At 34.5% G+C, this 22,858-nt stretch overlaps 3 protein-coding genes across 5 annotated transcripts; 2 read left to right on the top strand and 1 right to left on the bottom strand.

The window, feature by feature from the left end:
• Nucleotides 1-512: 512 nt before the first annotated feature.
• LOC109812147 (RNA-binding protein involved in heterochromatin assembly dri1) lies at nt 513-2,144 on the bottom strand. Of its 2 annotated transcripts, none has more exons than XM_020376043.3 (4): nt 1,929-2,144; nt 1,249-1,569; nt 857-936; nt 513-759 (listed from the first exon to the last, which is right to left on the bottom strand). In XM_020376043.3, exons 2-4 carry the CDS (start codon nt 1,563-1,565, stop codon nt 746-748), a joined length of 411 nt encoding a protein of 136 aa, XP_020231632.1. In that variant the 5' UTR covers nt 1,566-1,569; nt 1,929-2,144; the 3' UTR covers nt 513-745. The 2 variants fall into 2 exon arrangements, with proteins under 2 accessions (XP_020231632.1, XP_020231633.1); XM_020376044.3 differs by having other exon boundaries at nt 866-936; nt 1,929-2,131.
• Nucleotides 2,145-6,882: 4,738 nt separating this feature from the next.
• Nucleotides 6,883-10,582, top strand: LOC109812102 (Ran BP2/NZF zinc finger-like superfamily protein). 2 transcript variants are annotated; one of them, XM_083074181.1, is made up of 3 exons: nt 6,883-8,963; nt 9,475-9,545; nt 9,682-10,582. In XM_083074181.1, exons 1-3 carry the CDS (start codon nt 8,647-8,649, stop codon nt 9,684-9,686), a joined length of 393 nt encoding a protein of 130 aa, XP_082930307.1. In that variant the 5' UTR covers nt 6,883-8,646; the 3' UTR covers nt 9,687-10,582. The 2 variants fall into 2 exon arrangements, with proteins under 2 accessions (XP_082930307.1, XP_082930306.1); XM_083074180.1 differs by lacking the exon at nt 9,682-10,582 and having other exon boundaries at nt 9,475-9,670.
• Nucleotides 10,583-15,295: 4,713 nt separating this feature from the next.
• Nucleotides 15,296-18,626, top strand: LOC145958135 (uncharacterized). The gene is made up of 3 exons (XM_083074615.1): nt 15,296-16,758; nt 16,879-17,655; nt 17,744-18,626. The coding sequence occupies exons 1-3, from the start codon at nt 15,296-15,298 to the stop codon at nt 18,624-18,626; spliced, it is 3,123 nt and encodes a 1,040-aa protein (XP_082930741.1).
• Nucleotides 18,627-22,858: the final 4,232 nt, after the last annotated feature.

Genomic DNA, 22,858 nt, shown 5'->3' with positions numbered 1-22,858 from the left:
GGTTGCTTGAAATTCAGTTGTAACATCTATGTGTTTTATGGAGCATTTAGGTTCTTACATGTTCAATTATTTCCTTGCTCAGAGCTTATATGCTTTAATCGTGATCTTAGATTAGGCAGGTTATTGAAGTAAACTTCCCACGTAGAACCTTTGAATGTGAAGTTGTTAACTCATTTTGATTTCCCTTAATGTTGTTGAGTCTATTGCTTATGGTGACCCATGACTTTGGTTTGAATTCTGTGCCTGATCTATAAATTATGCAAAACATTCTTTGGACCACCCCAACTGTAGCAAGTAGCAACTCAATAAAATAGATGTTCCCCACCAGCACACAATGTCTCCCTCTCGCTTTTCCACTCTCTTTCACAGCGTATGTGATAAATACAGAAACAATTGTTCATGTGCACTTGCATTTGTATTGGTGAAGCTAACAAGGGAAAGTTTGGGGGGGGGGGTGGGGGGGGCGCAAGGTTAACATAGTGTGTAAAGCATAATTATCTCAGTAACGAATATGGAAACTAAAACATATGGATTTCATAACCTTCTTGTCAGTACATCTAGCAAGAAACAATAACAGCCGGATATCCGTATTACTTCCTAATAAACATTGCTATGATTCTAACAGAGGTCCTTCATCCATGATTTATCCAGAGCTTGACAGGAAAGCAAGACAGAATGTGGTTAGGTGAAGAAAGACGCCAAGGGAAAAATCAGTGACATTGTAGCTCTTATGAAATTTCTTCTTTCAGTCTGCACCACCTGAAACAGAAGTAATAAATGTGTCATTGGAACTGAGCTTAGATAGCATATTTTAGAAACATCTTGAGAAAATAGATGAAACGTCAGAAGACTAAACTTTTCTCACCAAAATCTTTTGGCATTTTGCATTTATAGCATTCTGTCCTGCTAGCATAATTATGCACTCCACATCCAAGTCTGTTGTATTAGAAAAAGAAAGGCAAAGGTTAAATACCGGCTTCGGCCTAAAAAGAGACTGTACTTTGACTACTTCCAATACATGAAAATGCAGCTTTGTGTGTGCACTGTACAGAAGTTACATGTTATCAAATTACATCGTTCATATTTTATGATAGTTGGACATGTAGTGGTGTATATAGTTGGTGTTTGTAGACACAATTAAATGCAGGCTCTTTATTGAAATGAAGCAGGTGATAATGTGATGATAACGTAGGCTAATAAAGAGATACTATTTTGAGTACTGAAAATATGATGGTAATGTGAAGGGACCTTGGACAAAGCCAGTCTCCAGTCTTCCATCCTGGGGGGAAAGTGTCAGATCCATATCCTCCAGAATTGTTGCCATATCCTGAAGAGTAATCATCTTTCATTGCACCACACCTATAGCAGCTTGATCTACTGGCATAGTTGTGACCTCCACAGTTGCAAAACCAGTCCCCTGCTAAAGCTTCAGTTCTGTTGTATCTGTAGGTTGAAGGGTCAGGCCCTCCATACTTGGGGTATCCACAACTCTGGCATGCTTCCCTCTTCTTGAAATTTATGTGCTGGCAAACACCACACATCCAATCTCCTCCAGACCAGCTCATTTTCCTGATCAATATACACACTTCAACATGTGAATTACAAGGATTTTTTGGTTCCACCAATAAGGGCAACATGTGCATGTAGCCTTGCCACACAGCAAGTGGTAAATATTATGAATCTTTCTTTTATGCATGATGAGTTATGACCCTAACTTCTATTAAAGGCATGCAATTTTTTATCCATATACAGGTTATTTGCATAAGGAGGTACTGTATTGGGTGATAAATACTCTGTCATAATAGCATAGCAATCTTGTCAATTTTTCTACTCTACTCAATCTATTCATAGGAGTTGAACCATGAGTCTACATTAGCAAAATTATTTAAGAAGCTAGCGAATGACAAGCATAGAAGCAAGAAATTTACCTTTGAAGAAGAATTGTGAACAAAAGTAGTATAATATGACGCAAGTAATGAGTTGTTATTTCTATAGCTTGGGAGTGAAGATGGTGAGTGTGTTGGGAGGCTTTATATAGTAGTTGTAAGACCTATTGTGGGGGACATGATAATGGCTGTTTTCGTTCCCTGGTAATATGGAAATGGTTTTCTCCATGCGGATTCTAGTAGAAGAATTTACTGGAAGATGTGGATAAAAAATTGTAATGCCTTGCTTAGAAATTGTGGGTAATAATAGTTCATGCATACACGTTTTTCTCTATCCATCTTTTACGTGATTCCTATATGCATTATTGAGAGGAACATATCCATGGCATACAAGGCTATATGAGGGGTAGTTGCTATGTGGTAGGCTGCAAATCTGCTACAGAATCCTATATCTATCCCCTTAACCCCACCAATGCCTTAACAACAGCATGAGCTCATCAGACCCAACAATTATCGGATCCATGCATACTCAGCTTGTAAATAAACCTTCACTGGGTAGGCTTGTGCAGTTAAAGGGGGAGTATTGACAGTGAAAATAATTATGGGAATCTATTCCAACCACATGCACATCCATTTCCATGTTCCTTTTCTGTTTCAATTCCTTTAGGACAATAATTGAAATGCCATTCCAACATTCATATCCAATGCCAATACTTTCTTTTCCTTTAGATATACCACCATACCAAAACCAAAAGCATGTATTAATTTCACGGTGACATGAACTAAATTTTTATACACCAGAACCCTTTAACATATGTGCTCATACGATTGGTTTTCAAGCAAATCAGAATTAGCAGATTTTTCTTCCATTTTTTTATGATTTCTCTTTGTCACATTTATCATATTCTCCCCCCTTTATTCATTTTTCTCTCTTTCTACTCTTGTACCCCCAACGGCTAAGCTTTTCTTATTGTTTCTTTTTGTATATTATTAATTTTTTTTTATTGTAAAGGAAAGTGGTAAGAAAAGAAATATTTGAGGAAAAGTATGCAGCGGCTCGACGCCGGGAAATATCGACAGGTGAACCTAGTTATCTAAGTTTCAAAAAAGTGCTATAGCGGAATCAAAGTCTTTTGGACCTTCAGACTATAATTTACGTGCCAGTGTTAGAACGGATTCTGCAGTATTAGTAATTATATTCATATATTTATTCTCTCATTTTTACTCTTTTTTTACTTTTATATTTTTGTATTATTATAATAGTTAAGTACTGATCAGAAATCACTGTGCTATTGTTTTTTAACTTATTTATTATAAAAACTAACAATTGAGCAGTAACTCAATTTTTTTATTATATCATTTATACATCGATCTATTATTTCTCTCTAATTTCTTTTTTTTTTTCTTCCTTATCTCTCTTTTCTCCTGCTTCAAAAGTGGACCATCATATTTTTCCAAACAGCATAAACCTTAACCCTCAGCTACTTTACATTGTTAGATATTTATGTAATATGTAGGCCTACATTGTTGGGTTATTTTGTAGTGATAAAATTTAAAAAAAAAAGTCACAAAATTCATACACATCTTTATATTGATATAATTTTACCTATTTTAAATAAAAATTCTTGTAAATTGAATTTTGATTATCACTCAAAAAAATTATTATGTCAATGAAAATTTTGTTTTTTAAAAATCTATATTTTTCCTCATTTTATTTTAATAAGATGACACTTTTTTTTATCTCAACATATATATATATATATGTATAACATTTTTTTCTCTATAATATACATATACTAGTGTGTATATATTTTACTTTATTATAAATTTTTTGTTAATCTTTTCTAGTTTCTAATTCTTTATTTCTAGTCATTGTCACAGAATTATGTGTTATGTGTTAACAACTCATGACAAATAGGACTATAACATATCATATAAATATGATAAATGCTACTATGATAACTTTTACATGTGAAGTATCATGCACTAACTTTAATAATCATTAGATTTATCTTATTCCTACAATAAAATGATGTACCCTTCACACTAGAATTTTATTTCTTTCTTCTTCATTGCTACTAGTTTCCCTCCCTTCGTGCTTGTATGCATTCCATGCGTATTGTGTCGTGCCAAATCTAAAGGCTCCATGACCACTTTTTCTTTGTGCATTGTCGAGGCAGATTCACACTCTCACCCAACTACCATGTTGTGTGTCCCTTCGTTGGGACGAGTCATATCTAAACTCATATGCATCTCTTAAGAAGAAGAGAAAGAAAGAAGTGGAAAAGATGGAAACAAAAAGTGGTACGACAAATCCGCGTAGCACACCTTCGGTCTCACGTCACAGTCCACACTCTCGCGCCGTTGTTACCGCACACGGTTCACACTGTCATGTCTTCTTTGCGTCAAACCTACAAAACACTAACTAAACTAAAGAAGAAGATGGGGAGGAGTTCGGATCCAAACTTAGTAATTATGCTGCAACTAAGCTAGACTCAGACTTGCCAGAGTTTAGTCCTAGGATAGGCGACCCATTTTAAGGATTCAAGATAGTTCTGATATTATTTTAGAGTAGAGAATTTGAGCCTAATTCAACTCTACAAAATCTGCTTGTAAAATAAGGATTATTTTTCACTCATATATTTTTTAATTATCTTATCTCTAATTGACGTGGGACTTGAGTTTTTCTCCGGTAGCTCTCCTAACAATTTGACAAAAAATATATTATTTAATTATGGTTTTCACGTAGTATCTTCCTAAATTTTCTTACACACATCTCTTTTTGGTTACTTCACCATCTTTATTCTTCCAAAATATCTCAAAAAACTATTTCAAAAAGCATAGGTGAAACTTATTGGAGGACGTGTATCACACAGATTCTATTATTTTCTTAATTTCATTTTCTTATCAATTTTCCACTTTCTCTCAATTCTTTGTTTAACGATATTCGTGTTTTTCCCGGGAGAAATAATATTTGCATATCATACAAGCTTTCATAAAGTAAGTTTTATTTTAAAGTGTACAAATAAAAATATATATTAAATATTATATATATATATATATATATATATATATATATATATATATAATATGTGTGTGTGTGTATTACCGACAAGTTGTTAGTTGGAGAAGAACTCAACTTGAATTATATATGAGAATAAATTTACCAATTCCTTTGCTTAAATTTATATATGGATTGTTTACTTTTAGAGGTAGATGAAAGAGAGAGAGAGAGAAATATTACAAAAGAAAGAGAGATCGAGGCAAAAAAAATAATGAAGGAAATATTTTGGTTTTTCTTAAGTTTTTCCCTTCTTTTTGTCTAAATTTTTGAATCAAAAGAAGAAAAGTGATTACTTAAAATTTTCCACTCCTTATTCAATTTTAACGAAACAAAGAAGTTAAATATTTTTTTGTCTTCAGTTCCATTATTTTAAAAATAAATAAGGGAGCTTGATTATTATTTTAGTCTAACTAGGTATGAAAGAAGACATGGCTAGGTATATATATATTACGTAGCTTGGTTAACATTGGTTAAGTGGGTCGAATCCAGCGTGGCATGATGGTGGCTTGATGAGCCAGGGTTGTTCGATAAGGAGGAATCCTAATCACTAATTTTCGGCAGACAAGATGAATATTCTGCATATATATTTAATCAAATCGACATCAAATAAAACCTTAACTGACATTTCATATCATCACCACTCTCAACGTGTGAAACTTTTCTCTATTCAATAGGAGAATCAATGTGCCTCCAAAATATAGCCGTTGCTTTTACATTTTCAACCCATCACCACAAATTTAGCATAATCAAGCTATGTGTTTGGCCAATTTATAGCTTAGCCAATTTAAACCTTAAAATACTAGTCTCTTTGTGTTTACGGAAACGAAGAGAATAAGCTACTACTTGGCAACTCAAAGAATTTTTAAACAGTCACATCAACAATTCAAAATTATATATATGTGATATTATATGCGTCATGCATGCATGAATATCGTTTTCTGAAAAGTCAAAACTCACAAATTAAATATATCGTTGCGTTGCGGCCATACCAAATCCTATAAATAATAAAGTTATAAGAATGTGATTTTTTTTTTCGAGGAGTAAGTTAAATTACAAACATAAGATACAAAAATCAAAACAAGTGCCAGAAAACCTAAAATTTCAGAAGTTTAAATCAAGATCGATCAGTCAAAAATAAATAAATAAATCAAGCAAATTAATATAATGATGCTAGGATACTGATATACTTTCATTAACCAATAAACTTTGAATCTCTACTCAATTATATCCATTGTCCAGAAATTTATGGATGAATCTTCAAAAAGTAATCAATAATTAACAATTTAATCCCTTGATTTGACATGAGCTTCAAAAGTAATAAATCCCTAAATTCTCAAAGAGATCAAGGAATAATTAAAATAGCAGATAAACTCACCAAGCAACCACCCAATTAATTACACCCGTTTCTACATGCAATGTAATAATAATATCAAATGGATCATCTTATATATAAAATTCAAATATGATAAAGTCATATGTTTAAATATTATTTATATCTCTTTCTTGGAACATGATTCATGAGACCCATTCTGAATTGAATCAAAGACCTTATGTTTAGATGGAATGCATGCATTAATATTTTTTTTAAATAATTGATTCATAAACCTAAATTAAATAGTTTATGTTTGTACACAAAATAATATATAAAGTGTAGCAATGCATGAAAAAGGTATACTCAATAAAATAACCTAGTTTATATCTCACAACACTCGTTTTACTTAAAAATAGAGAATTAAATTGCCTTCTTAGTATTTTATCAACAAGTTTATATTAGATAAGATATTATAGCTAGAATTAATTATTAACTTTTTTTTATTATAATTTTCAACATATATAATTACAGAATGTCTACTCTATCTTCAGAATAAGTCTACATGAAATGATATAAAACATTAAAAAAAACATATTTGTAATTAATTCATAATTTAAAATCATGGATAAAGCATGCTTCGTATATATCTATATAGGCTTGATATAGCGCCATAGTGAATTGGAATTTGTTAGATGAGGTCTTACTGTGTTTAAAATAGATATAAACAACCAATTAATGTGCTTAAGTACTCGAGTGCTGTAAAGCTTTTGGAAGTTGGATTTTTATGGATAAAAAAAATTATATATATAAACATGATATGAAAAGAGTAACCATAAGGCATGCAAGCATATTTGAGTGGCTGAATCCCAGTCCGATCCTCTTCTGCATCTTTTCCACCCTTCTCCATGCCGGTTTCATTCAACAGCTAGCCAATTTAATTTAATTTTTTTTTTTTTTGTTTCATTCCCATTAATTTTCTTGGTTGGTCTTGTTTTCACGTGATTAATGCTTCCTTACGATTAATTCATTCTTTCGCTGCATGCCCCGCACTTACCGTAGAAGAAGCCATATATTCATGACCTGATTTATTGTTTTATTATCCCTTCTTTCATTTTAAATTTTTTAATTAATTTTGGAAAATACATAAAATGAATAAGGGAATAAGCGATAAAAGGAATAAAAAAAAAACACTATAGTAGAATAAAAATGAACGATGATAAAAAAAAAAAATATTGAATAAATATCTGCCACATAACAACTGCCCCTCATAGCCTTGCTTCCCAATCCCATGGATATGTTCCTCTCAATAATGCATAGGAATCACGTAAAGATATATAGGCAAAAGACTGGACTAGCAAAACGTGTATCATCTACTATTATTACCCTTTTCTCCACTTCCCACTAATAACAGCAATATAGAGTCTTATTGCATTAAGATTGGTTACATAAAATAAGTTATGGACTTAGCTACCGATTTCTTATTAATATTAATATTTATTACCAGATCTTTTAATAATATCTCTCAATTTTATTAGTCTTTTCTTTTCACGTAATTAAAATTATGCATTTTACTCTCCTCGTCAATATGCTTCTAGTTATTTTCTTTACACATGTTCTCACCACTATAATTATTTTTTTTTTATAAAAAAGAATTATGAAATCCAACACATATCTTAATAAATTATAAATTTCTTATCAATGATATGGTTATAGAAAAAATCTTTTGATAGTTTTTGACTTTTTGTAACTTCAATTATATCCTCAATTATTTTATATAAAAGAAGTAAAAGTGACCCAGGACATGTAGCATTTTCTTAATAAATCTCAAAATCTTATTAAAAAAACATTCATGCCCCCAAAATGGGTCTTGCATATAAAGTTTCAACACAAGCAAACGGACTCACCTTGACTCACAAGCAATTCTAAAACTACTACTATATATAGCAACAAGAATTCATTACTTGCGTGATAACTATACTACTATTGTTCACAATTCTTCTTGAAAGGTTAATTTGTTGTCTTGTGATTCACACCTTAAATAATTTCTTATACGTGGATGTTATGTGTTAATGCAGTTCAGTGGAACCCCATGGTTCAACTCCTGTGAATAGATTGAGTAGAAAAATTGACAAGATTGATATGCTATTATGACAGTATTTATCACCAAGACAGTGTAGCTCCTGATGCAAATAGCCTATATATGGATAAAAAAAATTGCATGCCTTCAATGAAGTTAGGGTCATAACTCATAATACATAAAAGAAGGATTTATAATATTTCCCATTGCTTGCTGCGTGACTAGCCTACATGAACATATAGCCCTGATTGGTGGAACTAAAAGTCCTTGTAATTCTCAAGTTGAAGTGTGTATATTGATCAGGAAAATGAGTTGGTCTGGAGGAGATTGGGTGTGTGGTGTTTGCCAGCACATAAATTTCAAGAAGAGGGAAGCATGCCAGAGTTGTGGATACCCCAAGTATGGAGGGCCTGACCCTTCAACCTACATATACAACAGGACTGAAGCTTTGGCAGGGGATTGGTTTTGCAACTGTGGAGCTCACAACTATGCAAGTAGATCAAGCTGCTATAGGTGTGGTGCAATCAAAGATTATTGCTCTTCAGGATATGACACCAACTCTGGAGAATATGGATTTGATCCTTTCCCCCCAGGATGGAAGACTGGAGACTGGCTATGCCCAAGGTCAGTTCACTCTATATCAACACATTTTCAGTACTCAAAATAGTATCTCTTTATTAGCCTACATTATCACCTGCTTCACTTTCTGTCAAATTAATACGTGGTTACGTTGTACATGATATTTAACTATTCTATATATGACTTGAAATCGAGTATCATTAATTTTTCTTGTAAATTAAAAGATTTAGATGCTAAATATAGAGATTGGTTAGATCATAAATATTTGGTAGTGTTAGGTCACCTTATAATTTTTCCAAAGACATTAATGACACCATAAAAACAAAAGATGTAGTGTTTTAATGTTTTGATAGGCCAAAGCCGGTAGAAAAGGTTGGGATGGAGAATCAGGACTATGACAGTAATCACAATATCCATGGTAGCCAACATAAAATAATTCAGTTGATTCCTTGATTTTATTGCACTAAAGGAAATAAAATGAAATATGATACAGATATTTTTACCTACATCCTAATTCAAAGTGTTTCGCCTTATTTTTTCTTTTCTAATGTAACAGAGTTGGATGTGGAGTGCATAATTATGCTAGCAGGGCAGAATGCTTCAAATGCAAAATGCCAAGGGAGTTTGGTGAGAAAGTCTAACTTCTGGCATTTCAACTGTTCTTTTGTTGAAAGGATTGTCAAGATTTTTTATTTTTAATCTTTAAATTTGTTTAATCTGAGCTCGAATGATACATTTATTTCTTCTGTTTCTGGTGGTGTAGACTGAAAAGAGGGAATTTCCAGAAGACCTGCAATATCAGTTATTTGTCTAAACATGAGTCAAGGCTCTCTGTTATAGTCAAAGCAAGGGTTTTTGGTTAGGAAGAAATAAGGATATTATTGCTTCTAAGTGCTAGATATAGTGACAACTAGCTTACGAAACTCGCATATTTTGTTCTCCATATTCATTACTGAGATAATTAATTAAGCTTTAGAAACTACTTTACTTTAACCCTATACACACACGGGGAAGAAAGAGGTTGTGTACTGGTGTGGAGCATGTATCCATATAGAATAAGTTATACATATCATCTATCATCACATAAATAACATTTAGTCATCTGTTTAAATTTTTTTTTCTTAATAAAGGAGTTCCGTGTTCGAGGTTAAACCATCAGGATTAATGGTTGCGCAAAAAGATATACAGGTGTTACTACAATAAAAATGTCATGTAAAAATAATTTGACATTAAACTAGTTTTTTTTTTACTGCAAGATAATTATATTATTTCATTAATCATATTAAAATTGATACAAGTAGGTATATTCTAAAAATATTTGGACTAGCGTGAAATCTGGAAGTTCTTATTAAAGTATTAGCAATTTGATTGACTTGTTTGCAGACCAAATACATTAAGGAATTGTGAATCAAATTAATTTCCTTTTACATAAAGTCAAAATAAGACCAAATTTAGTATTAATATAGGAGTAAGAGTGTATGTTATCAAAAATTTGCTTGCAATCATGTTCAAAATTGACATTGTAGAGACGTATACCAATAATTCAAGTGATTGTTGTCAATAGGGATGATGTCTTAGTTTCAAGTAATCGTTGTCAACAGGGATGATGTCTTAGTTTCATGAACAAGAAGGTTACCTAGATGATAAGATGTCATTGTTAGAACAAATTTGCCCTTTTCATTTTGAATACAAGCTCGCACATCATAAGTACTCAAATATGTAAAAATAGAGGCGGTTATGTTGCACTTGCAACAAGTGACTCTTTAATCACTCTTCAATATCGAATGTAATCTTTGATAGTATTGAGTAACATATTTATTGGTTTTTCTAAATCTTTCCAAACCTTCTCACTGCGATAATGTCACAAGTACCAAATGGTGGATATAAAAAGTAATTGTAGGTTCTTGTTTAGATAGTTTAAAAATAGAAAATACATTTTTAAAGATTAACAACATTATCTACAATTGGGCTAATATGATTCCAGCACCCAGAATGTCTCCACACATTTATTACATATGAGAAATCAAAGAAAGCATGTCATCCAAATTTAGGACAAGATGCACAAAATGGACAAGTAATAGAATGAGTAACACCTTTCAAACTAAGACTTAGCCCAATAGGAAGACAATCTCGCACCATTCTCCAAATAAAAAAATTTATTTTGTGGGAGACATGTGGATTCCAAATAGATTGTCAATCTTCTTATACCTACAAATATGCATTATTAATTAAAGATTTCATGACATGGTAGTATGTTGTTTTGATTGAATAATTGTTATCCTTGTTGTGATTTCAAATCAATTGGTTCTCATATATGTGGAAATATATTGGCATTGATATAATCAACTAGCTATCTCTTTGATTAAAAAGATCTTGAACCAAATCTACTCGTCACGTGCTAGATTTAGGTTCAATAAGGTCACAAACTCGGAGACCCTCCAAACCTTCAATTGGTAAACTTTCTACATAAGGATTGCTAGTTGAACGCAACCAAGGAGCATCCCATGCATTAATCTTTTTACCATCTCCCAACTTCCATTTGATGCCTTGATTAACTACCACCAGTGAAGAGTAGATGCTATACCATGTAGAACTTGGATTATAGAGCAAAACTAGCTTTTAAGAAGTCCTTTTTAGAAAAATATTTGCCTTGAAAACTGTTGTAACAATAGCACCTTGGTCAGAGAAAAACTTCCAACCTTGCTGTTCTAGCATAGCTAAATTAACTCCCAACATTAAACGAGTTTTAGTTACTACTATAAATTTTGTTCAACAAAAATTAAATTGATATTGCAAGTTAATTTTGTAGATCTAATGAAATGTAGGCTTGGCAACAGGGTGAAGCATGTACGAGTTCCAATAAACTTGTTCTCGTGTACAAATTTATACCTTATATCCATCTTTGTCTCCATACTTGATAGATATGAAATTTGTGTCTTATCCTTGCCTTTGTCAGGTATTGGATATGTTTCTGCCTAAAAATTAATTAAATATATTTTTTTTGTAAAAAAATGTAAAGAAAAGAAGAATTCCAACATATAATAACAATTATAAAATTACATAATTAAGTCTCATCTAATATAAATTTAAAATAGAGTAATAATTATACAACTTTCAAGTAAATTATAAAATAAGAAAATTAAATTTTTTTAGAAATTTAAAGTGAAGATGAGGACGGGTACTAGGTGGGTAAGTATGTATATATGTGTGTGTATATATATATATATATATATATATATATATATATATATTCATCTTATCTTTGTGTCGGATTTAATAAATGGTATTATCCATACCCATATCCGTATTCGATCAAATCGAGTATTCTTCATCAAAGTTGAAATGGACTCAAACATACATTACCCACATATAAGAATATTTGTCAACCCTAATGATGTGATACATATTATTAAAATGTCATGGTATTAATATAATATAGATATTAATTAAGTTTAAGATAATATAAAACACTCATAAGACTTATCATAATCAATTGAGTAGACTGCGTGAATTGTTGAAAAGTAGTATAAATTTCTTACATTGTGTTGGATGGCTAAAATTAATGGAGAGGAGATGGACAAAAGTGAAGTGATTTAAAAAAAAAGGTGATTAGGAGCATGGGTTTGAGAAAAATTAGGCACATTCATGTATGAGTCTCATGCCTAATTTTATACCTCCAAAATAATGAGAATTTGAGCTAATTTGTATGTTTGAATCTTATATGACAAAAATGTCCTCACTAATAAATGTACCACAATCAACTGGTATAAATTATAATCCATTATGACATGTTATTTATGTATTAAAGTTTAATAACCCCCATGATCCCTACACTAATGACACAGCTACTCGAATGAATATCTAATAAAAACCTCATGAGTGTAAGTTTACTAATATCAAATCATGTACTATATACCATGCATGTGAAATAACTATATAGAAATATATAATATAAATACAATGATCCAACAAAGTAAATTGTACACCTACGGTTGCTTAACAAGTAACTTCTACACATAGCACTACGCCATTGTAGTACCAAAATATATCCAACTTCAACATCCTCTTGATGGCCACCTCAACAACAACATCACATATCTATCCATATTCTGCTCCTATACAACATATGATCATCGTAGTCTAAATCATATGAAAATATGCAAGAATTAGCTTACGAAATAAATAACATATAGCAATACAACTAAAGCAACAAAATCATTGATCGACAATAGTACAACTTACAGCTTACAACATATTTAACATTTATCAACTTATTCATAATCAACATCTCAACATACATATATTAACAACTAATGTGTCATTACAAATATCAACTAAAGAGATCTCCTACAATTGAAGTGAGCAGTTTAAGTAGATTATACCTAGTAAATTACAACGTTAGATCTATTTTAGTCAAGTCAGGTATAAGATAGTGTTAGGACTCATACGAGAGTCAAGTATAGATAATTTAGTTTGATTTCTTGAACTTTACCACTTAAATAAGAAAATATAATACTTTGTCAAGATAAAGCAGTTTAGATATGAATCTATCATAACATTAGTTAGCTTAATTAAGTTACTTATGAGATTAGTCTACCTACTATATATCTTTCAAATATTATAACTTTTCGATATTACATTAGAGATTTTAACTTCTAACTTTATAATTTACTCGATTAATTATTCAACTAAGATATGATTAGTGTACTTTCGTACAAAAATCACATAAACCCAAAGAGAAATAACTTTTAAAAACTACCTTTAATTGTTTAAAAAAACTTGACACCGTTAAAAATATTATAAAAAAAAAGGAAAGTTTGTACAATCTCACGCAATCCGATGAAGACAAACATAAACTAAGAAAGATGGATTTCAATAAACTGCAATTGATTTTTTAATTCAAAAAAATTATTACCAAACTACATAATTAATTATCTAGTTACCGCAATCCTGATTAATGGAAATAAAAAACATAAAAATCAATTTTCATAAATTTTCATATGCAAAAATTGATTGACAATGACAAACTCGAATCCTAAAAAACATAAAATATCAATTTCCATAAAATGACAACTGATTTCCAAACTGCACCAAACTCAGCATCTAAACAATTACGTATTTGAGAATATTAATCTAGCTAGGTACAAAGTAGAAACATTATACTTAGTTTTTCTCTTCTCTCCGTGCAGGTTTCACGGCTATTTCTTTTGTTATTCATATTTTATCTTTATCAAATAACTTCAATCTTTATAGGCATTCATTTTTTTTTGTCTCCCTTCTCTTATTTCCCGTATTATTTCTCCTCTATAATTAATTAAGCCAGACTGCCAGAGTATTAGAGTAACATTTGTGTTGACTCTTATAGCATGACTAAAATGTAAAATATGTTAATCTTATGATTAAATTATATTTTAAAAGTATCTAATATAAAAAAATTTTTGTTAACAATATTTGTTTACATACCTTTCTTAACATATATTTTATTATTGATGAAAAGTTATAAATTTATGAGTTTTATAAATATGTTTCTCTTCTAACTTTATATAATTTTTGATTAAAAAAATGTATTAAAAATGTGTTAAAAAATGTTATTTGCATGCTGACGAAACGTTATTCTGAAATCACACACTGTATATAATGAGCATTATTACAGTCTTTGAAAACGGAAGCCAAAAACGCTCCGAATGATTAAAAAATTATTATTTTTTAATAAATTTATTATAAAATAATTATTTTATAATAAATTTCTTAAAAAATAATAATTTTTTTAATTATTTGGACAATTTTTCGACCTCCAATTTTGGAAGATACAGCATTTTCCATATATAATTGGTTGTGATGTAATGTATGAATGAAAGGGCAGACAAGAGTAATGGCAGACAAGACATAGGCATGGGTGAAGCTTCTGAGCGTGGCGTCATGGCGCTGATTTTAGAAGTTGAAAAGTGGAATTGTCACTTATTTGTGGGTATCTACTACTGTACTTTGCTACACTCATTTAGATATTCCCCGAGCATCCCACAAATGCTTCTTCTACTATAAAGTATTTTAGTACATGTCTCATCTATAATTCTATATACCATTACCATTAAATTCACCTGTTATTGCCAGTTTTATCTGGAAGAAAACAAAATTATAAGTATTTTTAATTTACAGTAAATTAAACTCTAATATATGAAATACAATTTAGGAGGATGACTGTTTTTATTGTTGAACCCAAAAAAATATTGATAAACCCAAATTTAATATCACAATTTATGACATTCAGTACAATTGAAAAAATTACAATAAATACAAAATTTATAAGATTTCAAACTCATGACTAATCAACACTCTATCTTCCAACGAGGATTTGGGCTTGATTGTCTTGTTGGTTCATGGAGAGGATTTGGGGCATGCCTATGGGGAGTCAACCACCGTCGGAGCCGCCGGATGGGGGCGTTGGGAGTCTTAAGATGAGTCAGATAATGACCTTTAAGGAGAAGGTACTGGGTGCTCCGACTGAGCGGCCGGCTGTTCGAGATCTTATTAAGGAGGGGGCGATGACATTGGAGTTTGAGGGGGGTGATCGGTTGCTACCCAAATTTAGCATTACGGCGCCCACCCTTAAACAATTGTGTGAACCATGGGAACAGTGTCTAGTGATCAAGCTGCTAGGGAGAGAGGTGGGGTTCCTAACCTTGCAGGACCGACTGTCCGCTTTGTGGAAGGTTCAAGGAGGCTTTGAGCTGTTGGACGTCTCAAATGGTTATTTCATGGTGAAGTTTGATCTGGAAGCAGATAGGGATCGGGTCATGCACGGGGGCCCGTGGATGCTCTTCGACCACTATCTGATTGTGAGACCATGGTCCCCGGAGTTCGTTGCGTCAGCAACAAAGGTCGATAGTACTCTCGTCTGGGTCCGGTTTCCATGTCTCGGAGTTATGTTCTATGATGAGAGTGTTCTCTTAACAATTGCCTCAGCCATAGGGAAACCAGTCAAGGTGGACCTTAATACCCTGAACATGACTCGGGGTAGGTTTGCACGGGTCTGTGTCGAGATTAATTTGGAGGAACCAGTCGTAGGAATATTTTTCCTCAATGGTGTGTGGTATAAGGTGGAATATGAGGGACTACATTTGCTGTGTTCCTCGTGCGGTTGCTATGGGCATGTTCTACGGAATTGCCCGCATGCCATTAGGTCTGAGTCAACGATAACCGGCATGGGTGAGAAGGGAAAAACGGAGCAGCCGCCAAGGGATCCACTCCATGGTGAGGGTTCTGCTGTTCCAATAGGTGAGCAATCTACTCCGCGTGTCAGAGGGGCAATTGCGCCTGAACCGCATGGAGATTGGCTGATTGTGAAACGGAGGAATCGAAAATCGAATCTCGGGAAACCGTTGAGCAAGGGTAGATCTTTCGCTCACAATGGGAGTGAGGTAATCACAGAGCAGCATTATAATGTGCCAAGTTACTCGAAGAGGGGAGCCCATAATTTGGCGGAAGCACGTGCAGGTGTTAAAAGCATACATGCGGTGAGAGAGTCCCCACGTGAACAGGGCCATGCATTGGGCTCATTAGTTACTGATGGGGGCCACGGGGTGATTACGAATGACAATCGTATGGGTCCCATGCTAGATAGGAGGAAACGTAGCAGAGGGGGGATTCAAATGCTCAATCACGGCTCATTCCAGGTAGTGCGTCCGCGTCAGCAGTCTCGAGTGCTCTTAAGGACCGGCACACGCACAACAACCCTCATCTCGGTGATTCACACATTGTGCAAGAGGGAATGCAGTGTACAGCGTCCAGTGGGCTTCAAACGGGGTGCACAACCACCGTACACAATGCTTCCGAGGATACCGTACGTGAGATTCCGGGGGCGGAGGATTTCATGCAATACGACCAGCCTTTGGAGACCATGATGGTTTGAGTGTTGTCGTATCTTGTTGTTATTAATGACTACAAATTTTAACATTTTGAGTTGGAACATTAGAGGGGCTGTTAATGCCAAAGGTCAAAGGAGGGTCTCGGAGTTGGTAAGGCTCCACCACCCGTCTTTTTTTATTGTTTTGGAAACTCACTGCCAGTTTTCGTCGGTGGAATCCTTTTGGAGGAAGATGGACTACAAGTTGTGTTATAGTGTGGAGGCTACAGGGCATTCAGGAGGTATTTGGGTTCTGATGGCGGGATCGTGCTTTGTTAACATCTCTGAGTTTTCCTCTCACCCTCAGGCTATCTCGTTTCAGGTGGTTGAAGGAAGGAAGAGCTGGGTGTGTACGGCCGTTTATGCTAATCCTCGGGTGGTCCTCAGACAACAGGTTTGGACTCATCTCCGGGAGTTGGGAGGTCGGATTACGTTGCCATGGCTAGTGCTTGGGGACTTCAATGAAATTATGTTGTCAACGGAGTGTAGGGGCGGGAGCTTCTCGATACCAAGGGCTTCACAGTTTCTGGAGGTTTTGAATGATTGTAATCTTCTTGACATGGGGGCCAAGGGTCTCCGTTTTACGTGGTATCGTAATCAACGTGGGGTTGTGCTGGCTAAGCGGTTGGACCGTGCGGTGTGTAATGTTGCATGGCAAGCAATGTTTTCGGAAGCATATGTTGAGAATCTGTGTAGGGTCTACTCTGATCATTGCCCTCTCTTACTGCGGCGGGAAGGCTCAAGGGATAATTCTCATGATCGACCCTTTCGGTTCCAAGCTGCATGGGCCACCCATAGAGATTTTGAGCGAGTTGTTAGGGAGGCGTGGTGCAGGTACTCCGACCCTTGCTAGTGGTTTACAAGCTGTTCGTGTGGATGCCATCAAGTTTAATCACGAGGTGTTCGAGAATATCATTACTAGGAAAAAGGCTCTGCAAAGACGTCTCAAAGGGGTTCAATTACAACTTGAGTTAGAGGAGTCAGAGAGTCTGTCGCGCTTAGAAAAGGCCATTCAAGTGGAGTTAGATGAAACTTGTCTTCAGGAGGAGTTTTTATGGTTTCAGAAATCTAGAGAGAAGTGGGTGAGGTTTGGGGACCGGAATACGTCTTTCTTCCATGCTCAAACTATTGCGAGGAGAAGGAGGAATAAAATACAGGGGTTGTTTCTACCTGATGGGACTTGGCACACGGATCCTGTGGTATTGAAAACTGAGGCAGTCCGATTCTATAAAGATCTTTTCTCGATAAATAGTGACCAAGATTCTCTAGACATGCATACTGGGGTTCCATCTGCCCTGGGAGTTGAGGCCCAATCTGCCTTAACTGCCCCAGTCACGAAGGAGGAGGTTCGCCGGGCGGTGATGAGCATGAAGTCGTACAAGGCACCAGGGCCGGACGGGTTTCAACCGTTCTTTTTCAAGCAGTATTGGCCTATTGTGGGTGATGAGCTATGGCGTACAGTGAGAGATGCTTTTCAGCTCGGGTTCTCGGAAGTATCATTATTGGAGACTCAAATGGTGTTAATCCCGAAGGTGGACCATCCGGTTAGTCTGAAGGAATTTCGTCCTATAAGCTTATGTAATGTGGCCTGGAAGGTTATTTCTAAAGTGCTGGTGGCTCGTCTTCGACCCTTCCTGCCGGATGTCATTGGTCCTTTCCAGGGCAGTTTTATCCCTGGGAGGGGGACTCGGGACCATAGTATTATTGCTCAAGAAGCCTTCCATTTCGTACGGAGGGAACGCTCAGGTGTGGGGTCTTTGGCGTTAAAGATCGACCTTGAAAAGGCATATGACAGGGTCAGGTGAGATTTTTTGGAGTCTACGTTGCTGCAGTTTGGGTTCCCCCCAGTCACTATCCAACTCATCATGTGGGGGTTGAAGAATTCGACAATTTCACTCCTCTGGAATGGAAGCACATTACCGCCCTTTGCTCCGTCTCGTGGCCTTCGGCAGGGTGACCCACTATCTCCGTACCTGTTTGTCTTCTGCATGGAGCGGCTAGCTCTTCGGATTTCCGAGATGCTCCAGAAGGGTCAGTGGAAACCGATTCAGCTTTCCCCTGGGGGGCTACTACTCTCACACCTTCTCTTTGCTGATGATATCTTACTGTTCTGTCAAGCTTCAGAGGGCCAGGCTCATCTGGTGGCGTCAATTTTGGGGGAGTTCTCGCGTTCATTAGGCTTGAAAGTCAACTTGAATAAGTCTAAGTTCGTGAGCTCTAGAAGGGTTTCTCAGAGGAGGATTGATACGTTGGAGGGGTTGCTAGGGATTGGCCACACAACTCGGATCGGGAAGTACTTGGGGGTTCCCATGACTCATGGTCAGCCGAGGTGCGCAGATTTTAAAGATGTGATGGACAAGATCCAGGGTAGACTTGCGGCTTGGAAGTCCAAGCTTCTTAATAAGGCTGGTAAGTTGTGTCTAGTAAAGTCCACTATCTCCTCTATTCCAGTTTATAGCATGCAAACTTTGTGGCTTCCTCAAGCAGTGTGCAATAGAATTGATCAGGCTTGTCGCCGTATGCTTTGGGCTAAGTCCGACAGTACACGATTTTGGTCCCCAGTGAGTTGGGATGTTGTTACCCAACCCATGACGTTTGGCGGCCTGGGGGTTAGGGAGGCGCGAAGGGTGAATTTGTCGCTCCTTGGAAAGTTAATTTGGGATCTGCTTACGGCTCCACAGAAGCCTTGGGTTCATATCCTCAGCAGTATTTACCTACATGGAGACTCTATCCTGTGTGCGCAAAATAGACGGGGTGCATCTCCAACCTGGTTAAGTCTTATTAAGGCCCTTCCTTCCCTTCGTGAGGGATTCGAGCCTCATCTAGGATCGGGTGCCTCTTCCTTGTGGTACACGGACTGGTCAGGTACTGGGCTGTGGTGCGGGAGAGTTCCTTTTGTTCACATTGCCGATACTAACAGAACGTTCGCAGACTACTGGGTTAGTGACCACTGGGACTTCAATTCCTTGTATACTGCTATCCCGGCAGGACTGATTCAATCGGTCCAACGGTTGACTGTCGCCAACGCCTCCTTGGGGCTGGATCATTTTGCTTGGAGGGGTGATAGCTCGTGGTGCTATACAGCGGCGTCTGGATATCGTTTCCTGGCTACGGGTTCGTCAATAGAAGAGGATGAGGTTTGGAAGAAGCTCTGGAAGTTAAGGCTCCCTGAGAAGGTTAAGTTCTTCCTGTGGCAATGTTTTCACTCAGCCCTTCCAACGAATTAGGTTCGGGCTGAAAGGAGGTTGGCCGAGTCTGGTGCGTGTTCGCGTTGCTCTTGCCCTCACGAGACTATTTTACATGCACTTCGTGATTGCCCGTATTCGAGGGAGGTGTTGATGTCTGGTGGGGTCAGTGTGGGCTGGTCTTTCTCTGTAATGGACTGTTTCCAGTGGCTGAAGGGGATTATTCTGCATCCGGATGCTATTAAGCTCTCCATTACCTTGTGGTGGGTCTGGCGGTTTAGGAATAACATGGTGTTTAACAGCGAGCTTTGGTCGATCTCGGCGGTCCGTCGGAAGGTGATAATGTCTACGGTGGAGAATAGTGTGTACAACGCTTAGAGGCGTTTATGGGTGGAGCAATCTCTTTGGAGGCCTCCGGAGCATCCGTGGGTCAAACTGAACACGGACGGGAGTTGGTTGAGTGAGAATTCTGTTATGGGGATGGGTGGAGTAATTCGAGATTCGGCCGGTATGTGGAGGGGAGGATTCTCGCGGGGAGTTCGACACGGTGATGCGTTACGAGCTGAGCTGTTGGCCTTGGAGGAGGGGTTATCGTTTTGTTGGGAAGGTGGGCTTCGGAAGGTGAGTTGCGAATGTGATTGCCTGGGAGTAGTTACGCTATTTCAAGACCGGTCAATGGAGAGGGATCATCTGCATAAGCACTATGATGTTATTCGTCGTATTAAGTGCTTGATAGCTAGGGACTGGGGAGTTTATGTAAGTCATATCCTTAGAGACGTGAATTCAGTAGCTCATACGCTGGCTAATTGGGGTGTAAGGAACGTAGGTTCCAATGTATTTTGAAGGAGTCCTCCTGATTTTATCCTGTTACCGTTAGGAAGAGACTCTATGTCTTGAGTTGTCTGCTGTTTAGTTTTCATTCTTTACCAAAAAAAAAAATGCCTCAACCAGACATAACAATACAAATAGAGAAAAATTGAGGGAAAAAAAAGTCGTTGAAGCATTAATTTCGTTTAATCCTTGAAATATTAATTAATTTCATTTAATAATACATTAATTATAGATTAATTATATTATTTTAAATAAAATATCAAATTATTTAATTAAATTCTCATGCTGTTGATCACAAATATCAACTGTTCAATTTTTAAATAATATATCTAATAGTAAAAATTATTGTTATACCCATGTGGCAACTGGCAACTAACTAAGTACTTTATGTTATAATTTTTTACATTTCACATGCACCAAATAAAAACAATATTGAAAATAATCAACCAAGGTTGTTCCATTTATATATTAACTATAATGATATCCATGCATTTGCATGGATTATAATCCTTTTTCTATATATATGATAAAAATATAGTTATTTGTAAAATTATTATTTTTATATTAAAGTAATATTATTAAATAGTTATAATTTTTAACAATATAAAAATAAAAGAAGTATTTAAATTAGATATAGTCTTATTTATGCTATTTTTATCTTTAATTATAAGATCCTTTCAACTAAATCACACTCCTTAAGAAAATTAGTTAATTTAGTTAAAAATATTAAAAAATTTAATAATTTAAACTACTTTTTCTAAAATTAATCTCATATCTTTTTATTTCATCATTTTTCACTTAATTAATTACTGTTTATAATTTTAAAATGTGAAATAATAGATATATTTAATTATTTTATATCTATATTGTAAATAAAAATTTGTTATATTTATAAATAATATTTAAATATTTTATATGAATTAGTAAAAAAGTTATTAAATAAATAAAGAAACTATTTTTTTTAATAAAAATTAATTTAAACACAATAAATAAAATAAAAATATTATAAAAATGAATTCGCATGGTATCTTTATTATTTTACTTCTATTATTTTATTAATGCACAATAACAACCAATACGTACGCTTTTTATCATGGTGGATCGTGGATATAGTATAAGATTCTATTATTTTTTCGGGGGTCAACATGTCATATTTTAGTGTATTACAGTGAGATTGAAAATTTTATATTAACCTTATTTTTTATATTATTTTATTATCAAAATAATGTATAAAACTTACTAACTTTATGGTAAAATATAATACTAACTTCGCTGTGGAATGAAGCATAAAATCCACTTTGACGATTTTGTTAGGGATCTCTACGTTAAAGAAATGCATATTATTTATTAAAAACTACACTGATATAAACTTTTTAAGTGTGTTTGTGAAAGTTGATTTCTTAAATTTCAAATGTTTTGATGGAAAAACAGTTGTTTCGTAAAATAAGCTGGTTGTTTGAAAAATTAGTTAAAATTTATAAATAGGTTATTATTAAAAAAAATAGTTTTATGAACTTAAAAATTTGAAAATTTTCATTATTTTTATTTTTACTTTAAAAATAATTTACTATATAATATTTATTTTTTTTGTATATATCTATACAAAATTAAATATATCAAAATTGTTTTTTTTAGTAAATTTATCTAAACAAAAATTTATTTTGATTATAATCAATTGTTGAAATCAAATAATTTAATTTCATAATTTTTTCAAATGTACCTTAACTATAATGATCACCGTGATTTTTAAATGTTGTTATTAATTTTATACATTTTGTGATAATTATTAGGTCATTAAATATAAAAATGTAACTAATACCTTAATAAGCTAAAAAGTCACTTGTACTATATTGGTGATTTTTGTTTGGCTAAAAATTTATTTTGGTCCCTTATAATAATTGTTTGTTTTAATTTAGTTTCACTTTTATTTTTTGTCTCAATTTGGTCCCTAATAAATTAATTGGTTGTAATGTCGGACTTCTGTCCAAATTATTTAGACGGAATTAACTGTTGACCACGTG

Source organism: Cajanus cajan, chromosome 5 (genome assembly GCF_000230855.2).
Source record: "Cajanus cajan strain Asha chromosome 5, NIPB_CcT2T_4, whole genome shotgun sequence".
Lineage (NCBI taxonomy): Eukaryota > Viridiplantae > Streptophyta > Magnoliopsida > Fabales > Fabaceae > Cajanus > Cajanus cajan.
The sequence above is the reverse complement of the archived record's forward strand: the minus strand, read 5'-3'. Positions and strand labels throughout refer to the sequence as shown.

Excerpts from the sequence above, each read along its gene's own strand:
- LOC109812147 (XM_020376043.3), bottom strand. The coding sequence starts at position 1,565 with ATGAGCTGGTCTGGAGGAGATTGGATGTGTGGTGTTTGCCAGCACATA. Across the intron at positions 937-1,248 it reads GGAGACTGGCTTTGTCCAAG|ACTTGGATGTGGAGTGCATA; the intron begins GTCCCTTCACAT and ends CTAATACAACAG.
- LOC109812102 (XM_083074180.1), top strand. The coding sequence starts at position 8,647 with ATGAGTTGGTCTGGAGGAGATTGGGTGTGTGGTGTTTGCCAGCACATA. Across the intron at positions 8,964-9,474 it reads GGAGACTGGCTATGCCCAAG|AGTTGGATGTGGAGTGCATA; the intron begins GTCAGTTCACTC and ends CTAATGTAACAG.
- LOC145958135 (XM_083074615.1), top strand. The coding sequence starts at position 15,296 with ATGGAGAGGATTTGGGGCATGCCTATGGGGAGTCAACCACCGTCGGAG. Across the intron at positions 16,759-16,878 it reads ACAATGCTTCCGAGGATACC|TTGGAACATTAGAGGGGCTG; the intron begins GTACGTGAGATT and ends TAACATTTTGAG. Across the intron at positions 17,656-17,743 it reads GTTAGGGAGGCGTGGTGCAG|GAAAAAGGCTCTGCAAAGAC; the intron begins GTACTCCGACCC and ends TATCATTACTAG.